Source organism: Lipophrys pholis (assembly GCF_963383615.2).
Source record: "Lipophrys pholis genome assembly, chromosome: 15".
Taxonomy (NCBI): domain Eukaryota; kingdom Metazoa; phylum Chordata; class Actinopteri; order Blenniiformes; family Blenniidae; genus Lipophrys; species Lipophrys pholis.
Genome location: NC_137642.1, coordinates 12005787 through 12031438, shown reverse-complemented (window position 1 = coordinate 12031438; position 25652 = coordinate 12005787). Strand labels below are relative to the sequence as shown.

General features: G+C 43.2%; 2 protein-coding genes across 4 annotated transcripts in view; one reads left to right on the top strand and one right to left on the bottom strand.

The window, feature by feature from the left end:
* marchf8 (membrane-associated ring finger (C3HC4) 8) overlaps positions 1–14702 on the top strand; it is an 85454-nt gene extending 70752 nt beyond the window's left edge. For 2 of the 3 annotated variants that reach the window (XM_080481834.1, XM_080481835.1), the window contains exons 4-7: positions 891–970; positions 8200–8380; positions 9287–9422; positions 13563–14005. In XM_080481834.1, the coding sequence (XP_080337960.1) occupies positions 891–970; positions 8200–8380; positions 9287–9422; positions 13563–13867 (702 nt within the window). In that variant the 3' untranslated portion in view covers positions 13868–14005. Of the gene's footprint in view, positions 1–890; positions 971–8199; positions 8381–9286; positions 9423–13562 lie in introns of all 3 variants that reach the window. The other variant, XM_080481836.1, reaches the window with a different exon arrangement.
* A 3599-nt stretch (positions 14703–18301) lies between these two features.
* Positions 18302–25348, bottom strand: alox5a (arachidonate 5-lipoxygenase a). Its single transcript, XM_080481833.1, has 14 exons — positions 24980–25348; positions 23956–24154; positions 23755–23836; positions 23557–23679; positions 23044–23156; positions 22792–22964; positions 22570–22716; positions 22260–22463; positions 22097–22183; positions 20550–20728; positions 20267–20388; positions 19651–19751; positions 19058–19228; positions 18302–18924 (listed from the first exon to the last, which is right to left on the bottom strand). Exons 1-14 carry the CDS (start codon positions 25127–25129, stop codon positions 18745–18747), a joined length of 2031 nt encoding a protein of 676 aa, XP_080337959.1. The 5' UTR covers positions 25130–25348; the 3' UTR covers positions 18302–18744.
* Positions 25349–25652: the final 304 nt, after the last annotated feature.

Here is a 25652-nt window from a genome sequence, read left to right as displayed (position 1 = left end):
TTCTATTATTCTACAACCTTAAAATGAAAATAAATCCATTCATCCTTGACATAAAATGGCAGAACATTGTTGTTACTAATATACTTCTTCTGTGTCACCTCCAATGTTTCTAGTATGGTAAATATGCTCTTAAAACAATACCGCAGCACTATTATATGAGGTTTTCTTGCTTAATATGGTTCATTTTCTGGACTTTTTGTCTTAGTTATTTTCTTCCAAGCAATGCAGCTCTTGTTCTGCTAAACTTCCGGACCCCCCCCCCCCCCCCCCCCACACACAAAAAAAACAAAAAACTTTTGCTTGTTTTGTTTCTTGCCTTGTCATACAGAGCGGACACTTTTGTAACGGACGCTGCTGTCGTGTAGAATAAATATTAGCGAAAGCTGCAATGCTACCACTGATGGTATTTTTATGATGGCAGCCTGGTTCCTGCAGGTGCATCTGTTTAAAGATTCTCAGTGGAGGCTGAACAAGTCTCTGCAGTTTTGTGTCCTCCAGCTGCATCTTTCTCTGCGCCTCGTTCTTCATAACTCTCCTTCTGTCTCGTCTTCTCCTCTTGCGGCGGCTGCCTGGTGTTCCTCTTGTGCCGCGACGCACCCAGACAGATTCTGCCTGGCGCAACTTTAATCAGATAGATTAAGTGCCAGTATTGTGTTTTTCCCTTTTTATCACCCTGTACTTTGAGTATGCAATGTGCTTTTCACTCTTTATGTGAAGATAAGCTTCAGACAGCCTGTCACTTCTTCTTGCACAGGACTTCTTGCAGCGTTATAGAAAATAGGATTTTGGCTCAAGAGAGTATTTGTTTTGCCATAGGGTTTTCTCTCAGAGTTTATGATTGTACTCACTGTGATAAACTTATTTTTCTGTTTGTGTGTTTTGCTCCTCAGGCAGGGAGCCCGACCTCAGTCAATGCTCCTTGCAGTTTCTCCAGGACCTCGGTGTCCCCCTCCAGCCAGGATATCTGCAGGTACGGAGTACTTCAGTCTCAGTGCAAGCTCGTAAATTTCTTTTCTTCTTTTTTTTTTTTTTTCAGTGACATAAACTCCCAAAGAATATGAACTTAATACATTTATTAGCCTGTTATAGGTGTAGTAACTTATCAATGGGTTCTGTTTGTTTAGCCTTGAGCAGAACAGTGAGAGTCGGTCTCGTTGTGTGTAGACTGCTGTGAAAAGGGATTTTATAGTAATACAATTCATCCTGTGCTTGGGATTGTGATGCAGAGGCAAACCTCCCCAAACAGCTTATCTCCTTTTTGTCAAATTCCTTTATTTTCAAGTGCATGATGGCTTTTCCATGTCTCTCTCTTGTCTTTTTCCATGCCTTATCCCGCTGTGCTTAACCGCTGTTGTCGTTCACCTGCTCCTTTTCCATACATGCACATGCACAAACAATCTCACAACAGCAGTCAGGATCAGGACACTCAGAAGCAGACCGCGGTGGTTCTGTTGAATTCAAACGGCAAAACCTGTCAAAGTTCAGGAGGTTTCTCGGTGACCACCCTCTGTGTCGATGCCCTGCCGGCCGGCAAACATGGCAAACCACGAGACTGGCTCTCTCTGCTCCGCTCATCCTCCGTCAACATCCGGCCCACCAGCTCGCTCAGGTTTTCTATGTCTCTGAATGACGTAGGCCAGCGTGTGGACAGTCTGTGCCGCGGCCTGCACTTTATAGATCGCACATGCTCCGAGGGCGAGCTGGAGCTGAAGTCCGAGCCCGCTCAGTCTCACTGCTCAGATCGAAGGGCGCACACACTCAATGGAAAGCTGGGCGTACCCCCCTCACACCAGAGCACAAATCGGGCCCTCTCAGCCTGCACGCACCCTCACCTCGTCCCCTCCTTGACCAAAAACCACATGCGGGTTCCCACCGATAATTTCCCATCTGACTCCACTATTGTCACCCCACCTCCTCCTCCGTCCGGCACACTCCTTCACCCTCACTACTCCCCGAACTCCAACTTCCTGCGTCTCCTCCTTCCCTTCTCTCGATCCTCGACATCGGCCAGTCTGCAGTGCTCTGAGCTGGGCAGCTACGCTTCACACCTCCACATTACCAAGTCCTCTAGTGGCCTGCTGGAAGGCAGCGAGTCAGGGTTTCCCGCTGAGGATCTGCTGGGAGATGACGACGTGTTTGAGGAGGATCGATCCATTCCGGCTCTAAAGGCTGCGGGCCAGCTGGAAAAGCCCCAAGAATCATGCACTGCGGCAGGGTCAGGAGCTAGTCTGGCTCCGCTGTGCTATATGGACGAGGACAGCGACTTGGACGGCTGTCCGTCGCCTTTTTCAGTGAAAACTGAGCCCCTGTCACCTTTTTCTCTGTCAGGGGACTGCTGCAGGTGGGTGACTGTCTGGATGCTGTAATTCACACCCGCCCTTCCTTGTTGGTAATGCAAAGACCATCCTTGTGCTGTGGCTGTGAATCCCAGAGCCCCGTGGAGTAGTGGAGTGCTTCTCGTCTTGTAGTCCCACAGATATTGCTTACTACAGCCACGCTTGTCCTCTAAACTCCTGCAGCTGTTACTCAGAAGAAGTTCACACATAGATGCTTTAGTCTACACACACACACACACACACACACACACACACACACACACACACACACACACACACACACACACACACACACACACACACACACACACACACACACACACCTCAAGCTCCTCTTCTTCCTCTTCCTCATCAGTGGTCCCATTTCAACCTTTCATGTGCTTCGAGAACAAAAATCTGTTTTAATATGATTCCATACCATCTCATTTCACCTCACAATATGTGGATGCTCTCCATGTTTTTCATTGCGCTGTCAAGTTATGTTTTTTAAATAATTTTTCATAGTTACAAGATCGATGAGGCAGTAAAGTGTCTCGCATAGAGTGCACAAAAGTATGATTGATTTTGCTCATAAGCCCGAAGCTTTGCAGGGGGAATAGGGGGCAATGGTGTTGTTGAGGAATGAAATACAGGGCCAGAGGTGATGGTAGAAAATGTAATAGTCTCGAGAAGTGGAGTGTGTGTGGGTGTGTGTGCTGTGTGTGTGGCACAGCAGCAGAAAGTGAGCCCTAAATGGTGCTGAACCAGTGTGTCTGATTGGGTCAATGTGGCCCCCATCAGTCTCTATCACATGACAAACCGCATGTATTCCTATTGGCAGAGTCAGAGCATGTTACACAGGGCAGGTTGTGAGTAATATTTGATTAAAGACCTGGTCACAGCCACATGGCACCAACAGATGAGGCCTGCTGGCAGCTGATCTCACAAGGTCATCAGGAAGGGAAATTCTGAGCATCACATCGAGCCCTTCTGGGTTACAGTTTTTATCTGTCAATACTCTGTCTGGCAGCAGCTCACTGCATCGATTGCGTTTCAGTCTTAAACACAACGACATGTCATTTACGTACATCTGTCATTGTTGTCCCCTCAGCTGTGGTCTGTGTATGTGCCGCCATCCAGATTACTCCTTTTACGCGTCAGCTGTGAGCTGATCGAGAAACACGAGCTCGGAATTGGCAAAGGTGAAGGCTAGAGATCAAGAGGCAGATTATTGGCTTCAAATAGCCTGTGTAGCCTCTGACTGTGTGCTCACACACACACACACACACACACACACACACACACACACACACACACACACACACACACACACACACACACACACATCGTGCCAGCTTCTCTGTCAGGTGGCCCAAAGCGTGAGCTCCGAGCCGAGGGCAACCTCACTTATAAAAATGCGTGGGTGGTTATTTTTCCACTGACAACTTCCTCGTTAATGATAAGCCATCTTTTTTATTGACATCATTTCAGCAGCTGCGAGCAGTCGGATAAGAGGTGACCTGGTCTACTTCCCTTTCATAAGAAATGTCACGTTTTCGAGAAATCCATTGACCAAGTATCACGTCACCTAAAAATCCATTAACAACCTGAAGTGACGACGTCAAAGGCCTGAATTTGATGCTTAATAGAATAGATTTATTTATCGCAGAGGGAAATTTTGTTTGTCTGTTTGTGTTTTCATTATTTATTTATTATTAGAATGGTATTACTCACCTTTTTTCAACAATCAACTCAACTGTTGATTTTACCCTTTATTTTTTTGTAAAATAAGACTCTGCTGCCTGCACGGCTTCTTCATATATTTTTTTACCTTTTGCTCTTGCATGACTGACTGCCAAAATCGTCTGGCAAGAGGGGAAACAATTGTTGCATGAATGCAAGTGTAATCAGAGATTTTATGTAACATGAGGAATAACTATTTGATTTATAGCTGCTCACTTAATGCACAAAATAAACTTGTTGCATTTCTGTGTTATGAGTGAGATCCGGCCATCTTGTGTACCGTTTTATCTAACTGATGGGCACAGGTGAAGGCAGAATACACCCCGGATATGAGACGGGCCATTTAAAGTTTCCAGTGAACCTCAACAGTCAGTGTAATTCACTAACCTTCCTTTCGTCTTAGGAAATTTAATATTCTCTTTCAAAGCAAAGAATGACCATGCAATGAGAGACAAGTAGCCTCTTAAGACATGTAGAGAGTGGGAGGGAGGAAGCTGCCTCTAATTGAATTGTTTCTCTTACTGATCGGCGTGTCTCTGGCTGTGCGGAGGATAAACCGTTCAGACTGAAAATACCTCAGATGTTGCACTCTGCGCCATATCATCCACATGAAAATATGTTTTGCAGGAAGGCAATAGAAAACAGATTAGTTTAAAAAAAAAAAAAATCATTTGAGAAAAAAAAATACATAAACATTTTAGGCTGAGGGGAGGAGGAGGAATATCTGGCGGTGGGGTCTTAAAGAGAGACATAGAGAGGGTACGAAATGCAAAGGATGTCTGAAAGACACCAGAGTGGGGGGAAAAAAACATGAGGAAATGAGAAAAGAGAGAAGAGGAATAAAGTGAATGCCTCAGCGGGGCTGTATGGTTTGCCGAGCTTGTTTCCTTCTCAGCTTGTGGCGCTTGTGATTTCCTGACTCTGTTTTGCTTCTCACATTTTAATGTTGCCATACTCTGACGGCGCCTCTGCCATCTCAAAATTACAGATGAACAGGGTGTGTTTTGGCTGCTCAAGTGACGCAAATTAAATTTTAACTTCCTATGTCTAACAGGGCTTGGAATGAGACACTGCTCGGGCAAACACCGTTAAATTAGCTGTATGTTTGCGAGAGGGTTTGAGATTACAAACGTCACTCTGTTGGATGTATGGCTGGTATGTATACATCTTTTGAGAAATTTAGGCTTGTTGGTAAAAGCTTCACAAAACACGAGATTTCTTTGTTCTCATTCTTCTCCCTCACTTTACTCCTCCATGTGGAGGTGTTGACACTTCACTGTGGTTATCCCCTCCTACATGACACATACAAATCCACGACAATTGAATAATTTGTCAGGTTTTGTTTATTAATATTCTTTATATAAGACAGTCCAGTTCCTGAGGCATTTTTCTTTCTCTCCATTAATTAGAATAGGAATACAGTGTGCGTGGGAAGAGAAGCTGTGGTTCATCAGCTCGTCAACCATACAAACGCACAAAGCAGCCTGTCCTCGACCAGCAACAAGAGAAGTCTTTCAGGCGACTCATTCCTAATCATTCCACTCCTTGTAACACCTCCTCCCTCTCCTTTTATTCAGTAACCTGTGGAATCGACTTATTTTTATCCTCCCTTTGTTTACCCTACCTTTAAATCTGGTCACGCTTTGGCCAGATCAGAGACGTCTGCAAATAGACGGGATCTGACTCTCTCACATGGGCAAGCGCATGTGGGTGTGCATGTGTTTCGTCATGTGTTCTTAGCCTGAACCCAGATAAAGACAATCCCATCTGAACAACCCGCTCCTGTATACTCCTAATTCTCTCCAGGCTTCCCTCCTCCCCAGAGTGGAGCTGCTCGGCTCCCAGCATCTCACTTGTGGGGGAAACACTAAAGAAAGAGGCTGGTTTAATGCACTTTCTGCCGACAAAAATCACTGGAAGAAAGTGGATTTGAAAAATGGATTAATAATGCTCGTACTTGCTCCTTGAGGAGTTTGCTTTCATTTATGTGTGGAGGCATCTTGTGCACTATATTTTAAAGCACCTTAAAGACGTCAGATACGCCTGCCACTGCTGCCTTCCAGGAGTAAATAAATGAAGCTTACCGATAATGCAGTAGTCGCATCTATACTCATGAAGGAATCTACAAAATATTTTTGGGGGATCAAGGAATTAGCTGTTGTCACAATTGCCTACCGATAGCCAACATTGCTAACTGCCTTCACAGTACAACGTTTTAATTGAGTTGAAAGTCCAGGCAGAGACATTAGTGTGACCTTTTAATCAAAGACATGCGGTGACACAAGCAGCTGCTGTGTTTGAAGCTTATTGCTTATTCACCAAGGACTCTGTCTGCACGGCCATGACAAGGTCAATGCCCTGACATTGGATTTCTGGATCATAATATCTTTTTGCTTTCACAAGTGAGGTGTGTGTGCGTGCAAACGATAATGACTTCACTTGGAAATAATTCTGTCTGATAATCTCCACCGACCACTATCTCTGACCTTTACATCGAGCAATCTTTGTGAATTGGTAGACTCTGGCTCACAGGTGGAAGTCTTCGTACCATAGTTTCATACCGTATATCTATCTTGTCAACTGCACAGACACACTCTTCATCACACTGAACAGACACACACACACACACACACATCCTTGGTAAAAATGACTAATGGCTCCTACCGATGTCCTCCTACCTGTCAGACAGTGTCCGTTATGTGTGATCTCTGAAAGAAGCACTGCTTCGGTATGAGATGGAGATATATATATATTTAAAAGGATTGGTTCCTCTCACTTACAAAAGGCTGTCCAGCAGTCCTCAGAGGTAGCGGACGCCTAATCAAATGTTCCAGTTGTCAGTGTGTCTGTGCTCAGAATATCTCACAGAAAAACTTTCCAAGCCTCTACAGAGGCCAAACACAGTGCGACCAAACCACTGGTGAACCAAAAACAAATACAACCTGTAACATTGGAAATAATTTGGTACCCAATTTAAATCAACAGAGGTGTGTTTTATGGGCACTGAAACAAGAATATTTGTACAAGGAGAGATTATGAAGCAATTCTGCCCATTAGAAGTCAGAAATATTCATAATCTCGCATTCGAGCACCAGATGTTGCAGTTAACGGTCTGAGACAAATAATAATGACTGAAGTCAGTGAAACGAACAAGAGACAAAAGCAGGATCACTTTTGCAACAATACAACGTCAGTATGGTTGTGGGTGAATAATCCATTCATCTGCTTCACAATGACAGGAAGAGCCAACGTCAGAGGATCAAAACACTGCCGTGCACACATCCATCCATCGAGTCTGTCACAGAGACACACACGCTCACATTCACATTTACAGGCAATTTCAGAGTCACAAATCAACCTCCGATGTGTTTTGGGGCTGTTGCTCAGGGAGAACATGCACACGAAGTGAGATCGAGTGAAATTATGTATGAAACCTAACAAAAGTATTTTGACAGTGTTGGGTGGATTTTAAATAATATCAAGCCCATAAATTTATAAAGATAAATTAACCATTAAAAAGATCTTCTTTAAGCTTGTTCAACTTTTCAAATGCCAGCTTGTGGGAGTTGGTTACAAAACTTCATGTTTCAGACATTCAAGCTGTATTTTAAAACCGTTTGCAAAACAAGCATCTGTATTAGTTCTGGAAACACTGAAAGTAGGCCTCCGTAATATCTGAGATCAGGCGGAGCTGTGTTCACATTCGTGTCGCGACTCTGTAAGAATGTTGACTATTTTCTGAAAACCCTGGTGTGTATTTGTAAATGAAGTGCTCTGGATCAAATTAGGTTGTCTTGATTGGTTTTTATTCATGTGGGGCTTGTATTGTCTTCTGCAGCCAAGGAAACTAATACGCTTTTATATTTGTGAAATCGTATTCCCACCTGTCATGTTCTCCTCAAGCTATGCTAAGTGTGCAGACAATGGCAGTTTCTAAGCAGTCTTAACACAAATACCACTAGAGATGACTACAAATTTGCTGACATTCGCTCCGTCTTTCAGACCTCAGGTGTCTCAGCTTTCCTTGCCAACTTCTCTCTTTTTGATCTTTCCTCTCCTGTCTTCCTCTTGCTCCAGCTGTCTTGCCTCCAGCTCCATGCTCACTGTATTTTTTTTTTTTGGGGTGGGGGCGCTCCCACAGGATTTGTCACTGTGAAGGGGATGACGAGAGTCCTCTGATCACCCCGTGCCACTGCACAGGGAGCCTGCGCTTCGTCCACCAGGCCTGTCTACAGCAGTGGATCAAGAGCTCCGACACCCGCTGCTGTGAGCTCTGTAAATACGAGTTCATCATGGAGACCAAGCTCAAGCCGCTGCGCAAGGTAAGACGGTTTGTTCTGCCGTGTTTAAAGTTCACACCTCTTTTTGCTACAAATCTGACTGGCAGATAAGAAGGACGTGACAGCGAGCTTCGAAGGCTTTCTTAATAAGCGGAGTTCATTGAGTGGGTTGTGATTTATTTCAGATGGTTGAAGCAGTGCACTTTCTTTAAAGGCTCTTATCAATCGCAGTAGCCCAGAGATAGCAGGACACTCTAATTAAAATTCCTCTGCCCTTCATTAGCTGCACAAAAGGCCTTAAACAAATGTGCCGCTGTTAATGGCTTCTGAATCCCACTAGTGAATATTGAAGTTGCCCAACGAGTGAGTGCAGAGAGACGTTGAAGATGAGAGGGAGATGCTGCTCCAGGTATGAAGTGTTTATCAAGGAATTCTTGGTTTCACGTCGTCTTTCGACACCCACCTCTCGTAAAAGTGACCCTGCAACCGTGGCGCTCCATCGCTGAATTCACGAGTGCTGCGCTTGTGAGAAGCTATACTGTTTATTTGCAGAGCTGATCTGCTCGGGGGCTGGCATTGTGTTTCATGTGTTCTTTGTTTTGTCGGGCTCATCTCCAGCCTCGGTGAACAACAAGGTGCCGCGTGGCGTTAACCGAGCTACCTGGCAGGAGCCCGGCCTCGGTGTGCTGGGCGCCACATTTCTTCTTCAGTCTTATCCTTCCTGCCAGGAAGCAGTGTGTGGCACTAGATCCTGAGCACAGCGGCTGAATGCTCGCCCATCAAATATTTAGTGCGCCCCCTGAGCGGCTCCAGAAAGCGTTCAAGAGAGCCAAGAGTTTAATTGCTTCAAGTGTTTGAATGATTTTTTTTTTTTGTGTGTGCGAATGTATTATTGTTGCACCATTTTTGACATCCTCATAAACTGCTTTTGTCTTTCGTGTCCCACAGTGGGAGAAACTACAGATGACGGCGAGCGAGAGACGAAAGATCATGTGCTCGGTCACCTTCCACGTCATCGCCATCACCTGCGTAGTGTGGTCACTCTACGTCCTCATCGACCGAACGGCAGAGGAAATCAGACAAGGTCAGCGCAAAAAAAAAATCGAACACACAAACTCACAACTAATCGTCGTCTGTATTAGATGTGTCGGGCGTCGTGCGTTCATCCAGTCTCTCACCACCTCCACGTCGATTGTGTTGCAGTATTTAGTAACAAGTGTAGTGTTTGATCAGTTTGTGAATACAAGTAGTGTGAAGTGTTTCCTGAGACTGGAATATGTGTGTGGGTGTAATTCACATGCAGGGACTCAGCCGGTATTAAAGTAAAAAAAAAAAAAAAAAAAAAACATGCAGATGAGTTTTACAGCAATTTCCGTCTTTGTTGTGTTTGTGTGCCTCTTACTTATGACTTGAATTAGTCTGTGAAATTCGATTTGCCGATTTGGAAACAAAGAACATCCGTTTTGGGAGTCTGGTGACGATTTCTTTGGGATTCAGTTGTTTCAGCTTTGCCGTGTTGAAGGTCAGTTAGTCTTCCTTGTGAAGCAAACCGTGCAGTCAGCAAAAGATCCTGACAAGGATGGAGTGTGTGGGTGGTTTACGATCGTGTGCACCTGCGTGCCTCCAAAAACTGTTGGTGTAGTATGAACGGCGCGGTCTATCAGCCGCGTGACAGCGGTAGATGTAGAAAAACTCAACTCGATGGAGAAAAAGCAAAGAACCTCTGTGAAAATAGTATCATTCTGATTTCTTCTGAGATCATTCGTTGTCGCATAAAGTGGCCTGGCTTTGTTAATTAAATACAACAATAATAGTGGCACCAAGGTCGTTGGTTGGCGTTAAACCAGCACTTGTGTGATTCTTCTATCAAGACCTTATATTGACATTACATTGAACAAGGGCGTCCAGGATAGAAACTTGTGCCAAATCAAACATGTGCAGGTCACGTGATCCGTTACGGCGACCCCCAGAGGAGCGATCGAAGCGGCTCTCACTGAGTAAATATCGTGAGCTTTGAATGTGCCGCTGTCCAGAAGTTATTTCCGTGACCGTCAGCTGGGTCTCCTTGTTTTCAGTGTTTGTGCATCAAGCAGCTGACAGACTGCGATTGTTCTAAAACGTACCAAAAAGGACTAAAAGATGAATAGTTAATGATTCTTATTCTTTAAAAAAATTAATTAATTAAAGATACCGTGGCAGCTGTTTGGCTTGTGCAAAACTTGAATCCGCTCTTGAGATATATATTAAAAAAAAAAAGGACAAACATGAAGATTTAGTATTTGTCACTTTAAAGTAAACATATGTGCACAGTATTTACCGAGTGAATACAAGTATTTGATTGAAGTGTTGTGAGTTCATCGGCAGTGTTGTTCATTTCAGTGAACAATAAAGCGAGGAGCCAGCCGCCCCTCTCTGCTGTAGAGCGCAGCTCCTTCCATCCGTACTGATCACAGTGGACAGCAGCACTTAGTTATGGAAAGACTGACGCCACCGCCGTCCTCGCGCTGCTCCCGAGCCATCGGGGCTAAAAATGGAGGCGGCTGCCGTAACGAGGGGCTGTTGTAGTGTCCGCTGGCACCGCGTCTGCTGCTGCTCATCCCTCCCCGGCGTATTTGGCGCTGCTGAGACCGTGTGCAGATGGAGGAGCAGGCTGTCCCTGTTTAGCCCAACCTGATGATTCAGACTTGTTGGAGTCCCTGAGGCCTGTCAGGTTCGGTCGCCATGGTGATGCCAAATTGTTTCTCGCCAGCCCAGCTTGTCCTCTGCCAAGTCATACAGAAACCGGTTATGCTTCTTTCTTTTTTCTTTTAACCTCTCTTTGCTCACTATCGGAGATTGCAGACGAGAGGAAGTGTCTTGAGTTTTGAATTGCGCAACGGCTTCAGTGTTTGTTTGCATGATAAAAAAATATACATCCTCATATGTGTGTAACATTTGACTTCAGTATCTTCGCTTTGCCATTTTTTTTAACCAAGCTGTTTGTGTGTCTTTGGTAATACATGATACTTACACTCTCTTTACTCATGCAGCCGGAAGAATCCCAGGTAAACATTTCCACTTTAACCTTTTTGACTTTGTGTTTTCCCTCGTCAGCTTCTCTGTCGGCTGTATCCAGTTCTTTTCCAACTTCGCTTTTTTTTTCTTTTCTTTTCTGTTTTTTAATGCCCCCTTTTCTTCCCCCACCACCCAACTCCTGCCTTGATTTTAAGATAGAAACCGTATCTCTTCCCCCTCAAAGGCTGGTTACGTTCACACCGCTTCATGTTCCAGCCTAATGAACGCAGGCAGACACACAGTGGAGGAACACGCTGTGATTTATTTGGCGCGCTATACTTTGCGACTGAGGGTTTTGATTAAAACCAACCTCGCTGACATATTCCTACACAACAAATGACACGTTAATCCCGTCTCATAAAGTTGGATAGGAACCGTCTGACATTTCTGTCCTGCATAGTTAATACCAGACTGATTATATTATATTTGCCTTGTTTGAACTGGCATTCCTCCCCTCGACACGGCCATGTTTGTCTTCCTGTCTGTATATTTGTTCCATCAGGCTTCAGTCTCACACTTTGCAGACTTCTCTCCTGATCACGCCGTAAAATAAGACGGATGGGTCCGTCAGGTCAGCTCGAGTGTCCCAACCCCCCCCCCCCCCCCCCCACCCAAACAACTTTTCAGCCTCTTAGTTTTTCTGTTGGATTTTTAATACAATTCCGTTTAAATATTTATACATTCCAAAACATTTTCACCTCCTAACTCGCAGCAGTGGGGTTAAGGAGTTTTGCATTTTGCAGAAATCCTGGAAGAGCCTCTGGGGTTACAGGAAGGTTTTCGCAGTTTAGCAAATTCACTACAAATCATATCCTCCTCATTGCTGGTAACCATCTTGTGAAAGCTGCTGGAGCCGTCTGTGTGCTGTTCCTGTTTCTCTTCATCAAGACTAATTATTTTTGGGGGCATTTTGTGTATTTTATTATTCGAGCCAACGAGAGCGAAATATAACGATGCAAGCATGACAAATCAGGTGTCAGACTTAAAACTCACTCAAGTACGGCAATTATGGCGTGAACACTGTCATTATCATGTCATGATTTTATTTTTATTGCTACTTTTATGTAATGTCATGTAAGTGTAAACTGATTTGAGAAGCCAGCACGTCATCAAAGATGAGAAATCCATAACACTTTAAATCTCAATATTGATCTGAGACGGTGTTTTCTGAAATGAATAATTCTGATGACGGAACCATTTTGGAAGAAGACATGACATAAAACACACTTTCAATATATGCCATTATTATTTACATGTAATATTTTATAGTGCAGCCATGTTGGTTAACCGCAACCACAATCCAAAGAGACACCGACATGTTCTGTCAATGTCAATAAAGCATCATGAATGCATTAAAGACGATAAAAAAACCAGCATAATATATGTTGTTGCTTTGTAACTTTTATTGAAATCGAGCTATATTTTCAAATTGTGCAACGTTGAGAAAATATGTAAATGTTTTTAGCTTTTATAGCATTTTTTTTTCCCACTGATTCAACAGTCCCTTAAAAAAGCTTCATGAGTCACATTCACGCACATTTGTCTTCTCGGTACTCTTCAATGTAGGGATTTACGTTATCTACATTTGACACTCAAGCAGAATATCCCACTTTGGTTATTATACATTTTCTAATGAACGGTTAAATTTCTAATAACTTTAAGACTAAATACTGGGCAAAATGTGATTATATGAGAAAAAAAAAATACAGTTCAACCTGAAAACTTTACAGTTTGCTTGACAAACTAGTAATAGTAATGTGAAATACTCAGAATATACAGGCAGAACTGTGTGGCCTTGTTAAAAACATGTTAGAAAGAAGAGGAGTACATCACATTACATACTGTATATTGACTGATGTTTCCCTTTGTGTCCCCTCGCTTCCCCCCGTCACATACCTCCCCAGTTAGTGCATACTGTAGGTCAGGGTCGATATATTGAATGATTCACTGAGATCCATTAAATTTGCAGCAGTTTATTGAGCTGTCCCGCACAGTTTTTTTTTTCCCCCTCCTGTGTATTTCGATCTCCTAAACTTGAGTACAAATTAAGTACATATACCAGAGTACATGTTGTGCTATTTTGTTTAGCTTTTCTTTTTTTCTTTTTTTTTTTACTGTCTGGCCGGTATCTGATCGGTGCATTTCTTTCTCTTTTGTCGTTGCTCCTCAGGAATCCTGGAGTGGCCTTTCTGGACGAAGCTGGTGGTGGTGGCCATCGGTTTCACGGGTGGACTGGTTTTCATGTACGTCCAGTGCAAAGTCTACATCCATCTATGGAGGAGACTGAAGGCTTACAACCGGGTCATATACGTGCAGAACCGGCCGGACACGTGTAAAAAGGTGGTGTTGGAGAAGCCGCCGCTCATGGAGCCCAGCCTGGAGAACAAGGAGGCTCTGGCCCCGACCCAATCAGACACAAACTCCTCCCAGTACACAGAGACAGAAGACTACAGTATGGAGGTGCTCCACGTCTGACGCCTCCATCCAGGCCATCGATTGTCCTGCTCACAATAAAAACCATTAAACAGGCCCACGATTAAAAGGAGCCGTCATGGTGATGCTTGGTGATTGAGGAAGAACCAGAAAGTCTTGTCCTCTGATTCCAGACTGACCCACAGTCCTTCTCTGGTTGTCTTATATCCCCCCCCCCCCCCCCCCCCCCAAACTCCACCCTCAAAGACAGAAAGACGAACCATGACTCCACCTGTCAGACCCTATTCCTCCCTCCACCAAGACCTCCGATCCTTTCCCGGGACCGGACTGTTTATACTGACTTCTGTAAATGTCGGGAGCGGCCTGGAGCGCACCACCCTCCACACACAGATACACGTCTGTTAGAGCAGGACTGAGACAAATAGACTCACAAACGGCTCCAGAGGTCGACGCGTCTCTTGATGCGTCTTTTCTTCTGTTTGTTTTTTCGCTTGTGGGTATGTTACATTTGTTCGTTTTTACCTCCTGTGAGTGTTGGGCTAACCTGTCGTGGATCACTATGTAGCGTCCATGCATCGGATCTCTGGAACTTTCCAGCTACTGCCATCTGTGTCGCTGTGGTCTGTCGGCTCCGCGCCGCTCCGAATCTGGACATGCATCGAAGCACTTTTTCCTGTTTTTCTTTTTTAAAGTTGAAACCACACGTCCCCTTTGCTCGACTTCCTTCTTTTCTTCAAAATCTTATACTGTATGTTGTATGTGGAGGGAGAGCACACACACAAACGTTTCCTCAAATGCACATATGCTTACAGAGTGAACCCTCCTGTGGATGACAAAAAAAGGAAACCGGGGTTAAAAAGTGGAACCATGCAGAAGGAAAGAGAAAAAAAAAAAGAAATGTCTCATAGCGCTCATGTAGATAACGGGAAATCCAGCTAATGACGTCTCTACCCCAACACAAGCTTTCTGAAGGCTTTGAGAATGTAAACTTTTTACAAAAATAACTTTAAAAAATAAATAAATAAATAAATAGGGGAGAAAAAAAAAATCTTTTTTACCGGTCATAGGAAATTGCTGATAATTTCCATGTCTTCAGATCGTAATAAGAGCCTCTGGGCATAAACAGTGTCGCTCTTGTTTTTCTATCCTGCGAATGACACGGTCTTTGCGGTGTGATATTCCATGTGCAGTTTTTAATATGTTGAGATGTTTGCTTAGTCATGGGATATGTCTTGGGAAATCCACAGCTGCCTATTTTCGGAGCGTTGTCGTCGCTCCCATTCGGCCGATTAATTGAACCCTCGCAGATAGTTTTGATTACACACCAGGCAGACTGTAACTGTGGCTCTTGGAAATTAGCCTCATTAATGCTGTGCAGGTCCAGACCCACTCATTTACTGGTAATCCTCAAGATTTTTTTTATTTTTTTTTATTTTTTTCTTGTTTCACACATTTCTGCAGGGAGCTGAATGTGTGAGATCTGATGTTTGGATGTGGTGTGACGGATCATTAATGAGCATTTCAGGCGAGCAGAAGTCACACTTTTAATCTACCCGTTTTGTTTATTTTTGCTCATCTTTCACACGTGGATGAGAATCTATTTTATTATTATTATTATTCATACATTTCATTTAACTTCTGTCAAAAAAAAACAACCCAACCCTTTCACAGCTTAAGTTTAGCCTTCAAGATGCATTTTCTGTCAGGTGTTCTAGTTCATCACATCCATACTTTGGTGCTTGTAACAGACTGCTTTGTGGCTGACTAGATCGCCCCCTGCTGGTTTGGAGCTGAAGGTGCAGCTTGAGTTAGGCGGCCGTGGATTTCTTGAGGTGGAGTTTTTTCTTGAGCTCATTGTAAAGTGCTTTTTGTTTGTGTGGGAGCACAGCAATGCCAGGCTCATGTTGAGCCTCACAGCCATTCCAGCAGCACACACATTTAAAACAGAAAACAAACAAAAAAACAACTGTCTTTGATAACAGTCTGTGAATGACATCGGTCCAACAACACAACTGAGGAGTTCTGCTCGGCAGCAGCAATAAATTAAATCGGTTCTCTGTGGTTTTTCGCAACAATGCATACTGTATTTATGTACATGCCCCATGTGGACCTGAGATCTGGAGTCTAATATAGTTTTAAAGTGATAATGTGAGCCGAGGGAGTTGTTATGTGTCGAGTTGGACTTAGACCCAGTCAGGAGATGCTTCAGTACCCAGGAGGCTCAGTGCAATTAGACAGATAAAAAGTGCAATTACCCCTTTTTATTGTTATTCTATTCTACGGTCTACTGGTGTTCAACGTCCAGAGCCTCCCTGGAGGTGAAATTATTTTTCTTTATTTGTGTTGTATTTATTTTTTAACCGAGAGCAGTACTGTTTGTTCATTTAACCCCACCCCTGCTCCATCCTTTCCCTCCATTAGTAACTTTATGCAACTTACACATTTATCCCAGACGTACCGAGACAAAAGTCGATTCCACCCTTTGTTTTGCACTTTTAAATGATTTAGGTAATAAAGTTGTGAAAAGCTTGCTTACTTGAATTCAATGTGAATTTCTGCTCTTTGTCAAATTCCAGGTTAATCCAGTTTTAAAAAATGCACATTGCAGATTATCCCCATTCCACCTCATTGTAGAATTGTTCAAAAAAAAAAAAAAAAGCGACTGGATGTGCAGATTCCCTGAGACGGGAGATGAAAAGTAGACTTTAGGTTGTTTTTTTTGTTTTTTTTTTACTTTCTACTCACAGGAGCTGGCTCCTTTCATGAAGTCTGACGGACATCTTGGTGTAGTTATGATGAAGATTGAGGCCACTTTAGGATGCTTCTTTTTTGAGCACCACTTTTCTTTGTTTCGCTTTCTTTGTGTCTGTCACCATGAAGAGATTTCTTCATCTCCTCATCCTATTGAGCGAGACACGGGCTGAGGAAAAGGTTGTATTTTCTCAGTCTCAATATTTTAGACTGGGATATCTCTTGTCTTTACACTGTCTTCTAAATTGCCATCATGTCTGGGAAGAGTGTAACTTGCATAAAAGGTACATTTGTTTACTACTGACTGGACTTGAACATAAATGACTGTTCCCCTGTCTTATGATATCATTCCACAAGTTTGTCTGTGAAATTACTTTGAAATAGTAACTGTAAAGAATTTGGTATATTAAAAAAAAAAAAAAAAAAGTACTTCTGTTTTTAAAAATATGGATGTGTTTTCAGTTGATTTCCCATGTTTGAACAAAATATGTAGAAATAAGAAAAAGAACAACCAAATAAAAATTAAGTTGCTTTTAATACTGGTGTGAGTTTTTACAGTGCAACTACACTCAATGGTACACTCTGAAGTGGAATGTTACTGCAGCAGGATTTGTCCAAAAATGGTTAAATCTGTCTCGGTATCATCAAATGTGTTACTGTTGTGGACTCGCTTCATGCGTGTTCATGGATTTTTTTTTTTTTTAAATTCCTATTCAGATGAATTTCTTAGATATCTATAAGTATTGTGTGGAGCGGTGGTGCAGATCTGAGGTAACACCACCAGAGTTTGATGTAAATCATAAAGGAATTGTATCCCAAATTTGAAAACACAGATTTTGTTATTCCCAAAGAGAATATACCATAAAAGGCAACACAGTGTAATGTATGAAAGACAAGTCAACACCTCGTATATCACTTCAGAACAGTCGGGCACAAGACAAGAATGATGAGCTGATGTGAAGCCGGGGAGCGTTTCAGGGACATCAGGACAGGTTGTGGCTCCGCTGACAGAGCGAGTCGCCCCCCCCCCCGTGTTAAAGGTTAACGGCTCAATCCCTCGTCCTGACCTATCCGTGTGTCGAAGTGTCACTGAAGCCGGGTTTCTACCAATGGTGTGTGAGCACCTCACATGGACGCTGTTGTCATTGTGTTGGCGAATAAAGCACAAGGGGAAGCGGAAATAGTGAAATACAGTGTATATACTGTAAGTAAAGACCATTCACCGAGGTGTTGTTTATCTAATTTGGTGAAACACCAGTGAGTCAATACATGCTTACACCTTCTTTATATGAATTTGAATTGCATAATGTCACACTGAATCCCATATTAGGTGTGTGTTTTCAATGCCAGCATATTATTCAAGATTAACCAAATACCTTCACTGGGCACTGTGTGGTGCTACTGAGTCACTGTAGAGTTCAACTCATCCTTGACAGGCTTGTTTTTTGGCATTTGTTAAAAAGATCAGTGAAATATAAAGTGATATTACAACACTGGATGCAATAAAACTATCCACCTAATCATCCGTTGTTTGAGTTGGAGGGAGTTGATCCTATAGTTGTCACAGGGAAACCCTAGAGACAGACACTCACACACACATTTGCAATGTCTGGTCTCTGATTATTCTTTTGCAGAAAGGGAAAAAAAAAAAGAAAAAAAAAGTACCCTGAGATAACTTGTGCATGCATAGGGACAACATGCAAACTCCAATCAGACAGGCTGAGACTCAGTCCAGCACACACCTCCATGAGGTCAGGCATTTATACTCTGCGTGTATTACAATGAGGAAATCCACAATTTAAATCTACAGATAGAAAAGACCGTCCGAACATAGAACCCTTACACGTCCCACTGTGTGGTCCTTGTGTTCCTGAGCCGAAAGCCCCAACTGGAACCACAAAAATAACTTGAAGCTTTTCCTTTTGAAAGCCATTCAGGAAAAAGTGACTTCAATCAAAATGGCGGAGAAACAACCTGGAGCATGATCAAAAAAACTGTGACATCTGAAAAAACTTTCACAGAAATGGCCCTTGGCATGAACAAAAACAACGAAAAGGCTCCTAGATTAAACATTGTATGCTTTCTAACAGCCTTGCATCATCGGCAGAAGTTGACTGCGAAACAGGAGGCGGAGGCTTTCTCGGCGTCCCCTGCAGAGGCTTCCTCTCTCAGGTAGCGACACTGTTTGGGATTTTGTCAGGGGACATATTGTCATAAGGCAGCTTCTTTCCCTCGTTCCTCTTCTTAATGGAGCCGGTTATCTCGACCAGCTGCTTCCTGAACTTCACCATGGCCGCCTTCACCGGCTTCTCAATGAAGTGCTCGTCAGGATACATGCCCAGGAACAGCTGCAGGGGGGAAAGGTGACAGTTGAAATGTGTCGCTGGTTTCAAACTTGTGCTTGTTTTGGAAGATTAAAAAGAAGGAGCCGGGAGACGAGGGAAAGCGTTTGAGTGATTCCCCTGCGCGTTGCCGCTTTACCTCGTTGTCCTGGAACTGGCTGAGGGCCCAGACGGCTCCCAGGTGCCAGCTGGAGCGTCCGCGATCAGGGAGGGTCTCCATGATCAGGTTCACGTCTGCCAGGCCCTTCTGCGTGGGAGGGGGCTTTCGCATGGTAGACGGAGCGTTCGGAATCCAGGAACACCAGTCGTACTGCACAAAGTACACAAAGACAGTGAATTAGATTTATTCAAGGAATGTGCTTATCTTGAACTCTGGGGGTTTCTTATGTGAACTCCAACACAGAAAATTACAAGGTGGAAAAATGGATCCATTGACAATGAATAGCATTTAATAATGTGTGCGAACTGGAGAGGTTCACTCTGAAAGACAAAGCAAATCTTTAAATATGGCATGCAATCATTGCGCATGTTGCACTGATGGTTTTGCTCAATAAAGTTTATTTTATCATTTAAATTGGTCCCAAAATCGGGTCACAGAGGGATGGAGTGTGATCCCTAGACCCCTGTGCGTGTTTTCTCTGTAACCTTAGGTATGTGAAAAAAACAAACAAATGATAGCATGTATTTTTGTAATTCTTTATCACTCTTAATTTTATTTTATTTTTTACTCACCTGTCCAAAATTGACGGCTGCGTGCTGCGCTGAGGCGTTGAACACAATAACAGTCAGGTACTCTGTCAGCTCGTCACGGGATTTTAAAGATTTGGGAAACTCTGTGCACAGATTGTAGAAACACAGAAGTGTCAAAATGAACCAAAATCTTTACAAAACCTCCCCTTTTTTTGTCTCTTTTTTTTTTTTTTACTTTTGCAAGCTACTGTTGTGTGAAAGGTTCTTGCACAATGTGCTCGGGAAGGTAATGATGGGGAAATGCGCAGAGGGGTGCCGGGGTGTTACAACACTGGGGCTCTGAAAGTGACACCGTCAGACATCTGTGGCTTCTTTTCTTCACCCTGCAACCGTTCATCCATAACAGAGCAGATTTAAATTTATAATGCTGTCTGTTCCCCGTCGTACCTGTCTTCTCCGGCAAATCCTCGGCTAATGAAATATTGAGAGGCAGACAGCTTTTTCTCGTCTTCGAAATTTGAAAAAAAAAAAAAAAGGGGAAGGTGAATGGATAGCCTTGAAAATTGTGTCTTGTTTGTGGCTGCAGAGCTGGAACAAACAAACAAATAAACCAAAAAAAAAAAAAACATACATTCGAAGATCTGTAATGTTCACCCACCGCAGTGATCGAAGTCCTGCATGCCGAAGCTGCACACGTCTTTAACGAAGCCCTGGATCTCTTCATCTCCCTGCACCGTTTCATCGCTGGCGTAGTAGAGACACACCACATCAGACACAAAGCTGCCGGAGAGAAAACAGGACAGCTGTCAGGCAGGGAGGGAAGAACAACAATGTCGCTTGCTGGCAGACTCAGGAATGTTCACTCAGCTCACGCTGCGTCTTCTCTGTCAAGGTTACATTTCTGTTTTATTCAGTTCTGTGACGACGGAGCTTCTTCTCACCTCTTGGTCGCGTCCCACACCTTGTTGCCATCGTCCCTGTAGAAGTAGGTGGGCAGCTCCTCCTTGCTGTCCACGCCATGACTCTTCATCATATCAGGGAAGCACAGTGACCTGAAGGTCAGAGACTTCATGGCCTTCTGAATCAGCTGGATGTGGCCACCGCCGCCTGTCGCATTCGCCTTCAGGAGAAGTTGGAGAAATGCTCACTTTTTTTTGTTGTTGCACTTTTCAGTTATCAATAGTTCATTCGAGTGTCACTTTTCTGGTTTTGATCTCGATGTTAGGTGGTCTTGACTACAACACTAGTTTTAACGATTTCAGTTTACTATTGGGTGTGTCTTCTGGGGTGGCCATATTTCCATTTCTGACAAAAGAGGAGGTCAATAATACAAAAAGTCCATCATTAGAACATATTCAAAGCATGCCTCCTCTGTGCAAAAAGAAAGTTTAGTCATATAACAAACAAAATATCAAAGGCAAAAATTCAATATGCTTCATTAGGGCTACATTTTTCTCTGTTCCACAATAAACGGTATAGAAATATCTTAAAAATCTAAATTCAACAAGGAAATAACAACTAACTTTATATGTTTTACTGGTCAAATAAATGAATAAACAATACCAAATCATGTTCAAATACTCTCATAATGAAAACAATGAATCGGCAGCCTCCCAAAGAGTTTACCAAACATTTAGTGGGAAGATCAGACATAACGGTGGCAGGATGTGAAAAGTGAACATGTCCAACCAAAAGAGGATATTTAGTCTCACTCTTCTTGCCAACATGATGATCGATTTCACCCTCAATAGAATAAAACACTGTTAAAAGTCTCTTTGTGTCAGTTGATGTGTTTCACGCACGAAGACATAAAAACAAAAAAAGCTGTAACTTGGTACAGAGAAGAAAGTGGAACATGGAGCCGAAGAAAAGCTGCGAGTGACAGGAGGAACTTATAGACGAGAACCAGAAACGACTGACAGTGGAGCTGCAGAGCGGCGTTTGACGAAGACGTCACCTTGAACAACAGATGTTGTACCAGACCTACTCAACTCAAACATGTAGTCAATTTTCCACTCCAGCAGTCACTTATATTTATTTTTCTGATGTTTCATTTGACACATTTGCTTTTTCCCCCAAAAATCAAAGCCTCAATGTACTGCTGTTGTTCATGCTTGCTTATTGTGTGCAATTTATTGAATCATTTTATACCATTTATTGTCTTGCTTTTATCTTTTGTTTTAAATCATCTCGACTTCTTTAATGTTAGATTTTAATATTCTTCATATTTCCAAGTTGTAATGAGGTAACTTAACTATATACCTTAGATTGGATTTCTTAATCTTACCTTCTAAATAAATAAAGCCTGCTTATGATTGTGTCATGGCATATTTAAACTAAAGTGTCCCTTAATTTCATATATATGTATATATATATCGACAATTTTTTTTTCTTATGACTACACAATTCATCTCTCTTTACAACTCCCTTTTTTATTGATCTGTCATTGCTTTTCTTGTTTTTTTTCCTTGAACAACCACAAACTCACCTTGTCAAAGATGCCACACTCACATATGAGCTCTTCTCTGGCTTTGGTGTTGATAGCGATGGTAAATTGAATGTGTGGGAGGAGAAGCTGTGAGAAGGAACAACAGATCAGTCAACAAATTAGACATAAAATCAACCAGTCTTTTAACCAGTCCAAATATTACCTTATACACGGGGTGAACAGCAGGAAGTTGCCTGTACAGGGCAATAGCGAACACCTCTGTGATCAAATGTGTTCTGAACAGGTGTGTGATATTCTGGTGGTGTTGGAAGTCGGCAAAACGGGCCCAGATCTTAGCCAGGAGCCAGTCGTACTGACTGTCAGTGGGCAGGAAGATTGGGTTGTCCTCACCAGGAGTCTGGCTGAGCTAAAATAAAAAAAGAAGAAGACCCATGGCAGTGGGGACAGCAAAGTTGTGATGCCATGCCAGATGGAAACAGAGACAATGAGGTGGCACACTCACACCTGTGTACCTGTATGGCGACGGGCACGATCTTGTTACGAGCATTCTTGTACAGCAGACAGATGGGAGCAGTCAGGTACTGCAGGGTGCAAGGGTCTGTGCAGTTCGGAGTGATTCCATCCAACACCTCGTAGTCTGTTATGTAGATGTTCCCTGCCTGGAGCCGGAACGCAGGTTTCTTACTGCAAATCACTGGAGAGGTTTTTCTAGAAGCAGACATAACAGGACCTACCTCCATCTCCTGGTCCAGGGTCATGTCCCTCTCCAGGCACACGGAAACCATCTCATGAGTGACGGGAAACTTGTCGGGAAGTTCGGTGCACTTCTGGATCACGACAGGGTTGCAGCCGTTCAGCAACTGGTATCCAAACAAGAAGTCCTCTCTCCAGTGTTGCATCACATACTCTGTATCATATAATATAATGTGAGGAATAGAATAGAATAGAATAGAATAGAATAGAATAGAATAGAATAGAATGCTGACCTGAGATTGTGTTTTGGATATCGATTCTCATATATATTGACTCAAAGTCAGCAAAGTCCTTCCAGGAGGACTGGAACATGTGCATGAACTGGTTCAAAAACAGGTTTTCAATTCTGGAACAAAAAAATCATCATCATAATTACAATCACCATCATCATCATTAAACGTAAAGGTTATTAAAGTGAGAAATGTGTCTCATGTTGTGTTTTCAACTTGCCAAACATTATAAACTGCTGTTTTGGTTACATGTTAAGCATGCGCCCTTTTGAAAGCACAATGCAAATGTTCCTGCTGACAGACAGACAATGATGTCTGTTTCTTTCTTTCTTTTTTTTTTGTTGTTGTACAGAACAAAGATGAATGTTATCAGTCATCTTAACATCTGATAGTGGCCTTACGGAAGTTAAAAAAAAACAAAAAAAAAAAACACTGAAGTCAAAGCTCTACTGACTCCCTCTCCTCCACAGTAAAGAGTATTATATCCAACATCATCCACTTTGCTTGAGCACATACGCCTTGGAGAAGTTCAGGAGAAAGTCCACGCCCTTCTCACAGTCAAACTGGATGTCCCGGGGGAGATCCTTGTGTCTGTTAGAATCAATGCTCAAAGGGAAGCCAGGCTGCCACTCCTTCCACCTATAAAGGACAGCAGACCTGTTAGCGAGCGGCCTCCGTCTCCTTCAACAAACTGCAGGTGCAAAGGAAACTTGCCTGTATGTTTTTCTTCTTATATCCAACTCTTTCTGTCTGTGTTGCTTGACCAGGCTGGATTTATCATCCTGAGGCAGATGTGCTACAGCAGACATTTTTTTTTTAGTTTTTGTTCAACTTCTTGTTTTGGCTCCACAAACTCTGACTGACAGAATGGTAAGACTGGCTGCTCATTGAGTAAAGTAAAGAGTTAATGACTACCTCGTCCATCTCGCAGCACCACTTCCTTGTCATCCACCAGCCAGCGGAAGCAGGGGAACTCCACATAGTCTCCAGCTGGGGTTTTGACCGTGATGTACTTACAGTACCAGTCATCCTGCACCCAGTATTTCTTCTTCTCAATCTTCACCAAGACAATCTCGCCGAGGTCCTCTCCAGCTATCACGTCGTAGGAGTCCACCTGCAGTGTGGTCACGGTCAAAAAAAAACTGGGCTGATCATTTGTAGTCAGAATCAACTATGGATGAATCAAACGCCACCAGATGTGTGAAAACCACAGTGTCTATATTGTAGATTTAGAAGTGGAATTACATGTTAACCAACAATGAGAAGGTACAGAGCAAGATAGTATGTGAGGTTTCACAACACAAAGAGTATCCAGTTACTCTGGAAAGCTATCTATTGTGTCTGTTAATAAGACATGTGTGTATAATAATGTTATTTTGGTTTTGTATTCAGTTGATGATCCAGAGGAGACAGAAACCGTGACGCTCTTCAACTGTTTTTTTTTTTTATGTTTGAGAAAAGCCACAAATATCTGGCTGAAGGAAACGTCACTGGTTTGAAATTGAACCAGTTGTATGTGTGTAATTGTCAAAAGAAGTGACATTACATCCTGGGGTGAAAATTCAGTGTCACAAAGGATATAGTCCATGTAAATGTACAAAGGAAGCTGCTACAGACATGAAAACAAGCAATGAGCACATCATATGCTCTGGTTACAGTTGAGCTCACAACTGACTCGGTGAATTAACCCTGTATGAAACCACATTCAAATGACGAGGTGTGCTAATATTTACCGCTGGGTTCAATCTGTTTTTTCTAGATAGGAATATGATCTCCATTTACTTCCAACCAGAACTTACCGCATGACCGTTGTAAACTTCAAGTTCCAGTTTTGTGCAACCTTCTTCCTCTTCGATAGTCTCAGAGTTAATGTGCACAGTTTTGCTTCATCGCCCACCCTTCACCAGCAGATAAACTCAAATCATTTGTCATCACTTACCGCCCCTCTCTCAAAGTCATTGTACAGAGGTTTGTCCAGCAGCGTCCTCTCGCTGCACCGCTCTGCGCCCACCAGAGTGACGTAGATGTAGTCGTCTGTCCCTGCGAACCACTGGCTCCCTGTGGCTATTGTCACTGTGTAGGAATACATGGCGCTCCCCGCAGCGTCTACAGACCTCCAGCAATGCCCTCTGAGGATGAAGAAATCTGCAGAAAAGTGTTTCAGAGCACGACCAGTCAAAGACTTGCCTCAATAATCTGAGAGTTTCCTCTAGTTGCTCAAAGCCTGTATTTCACTGCCATGCACTTCTCTCTTCTCCACACGCCTGTGTGTGTCTGTGTGTCTGTGTGTCTGTGTGTCTGTGTGTGTGTGTGCCTGCAACTAAAGTTGTCTTATCAAGCCAAAGAGGGAGGTGCATGCCACCAATCATACACACCTTTATTCTACACAGACATTAGAGGGGGGAAAAAAAAAAAAAAAGCTCGGTGGTTCTTGGGAATGCGGACTGGGTCTCCCCTGGTTCAGCTCGGAGTGGGATGCAGGAGAAATCTGGGGATCAGAGATAAGATCTTTTCCAAGCAGAGTATCTCCATCTCATGGAGATGTCAAACTTACTGTGCGCCATGTCAGGAGGAAATCTGACGAGAGGATGATCTTGAGAGGAGAAAATCAG

Excerpts from the sequence above, each read along its gene's own strand:
- alox5a (XM_080481833.1), bottom strand. The coding sequence starts at position 25,129 with ATGTATTCCTACACAGTGACAATAGCCACAGGGAGCCAGTGGTTCGCA. Across the intron at positions 23,837-23,955 it reads GGTGCTGCGAGATGGACGAG|CACATCTGCCTCAGGATGAT; the intron begins GTAGTCATTAAC and ends TGTCTGCTGTAG. Across the intron at positions 22,965-23,043 it reads TATCCAAAACACAATCTCAG|AGTATGTGATGCAACACTGG; the intron begins GTCAGCATTCTA and ends TATATGATACAG.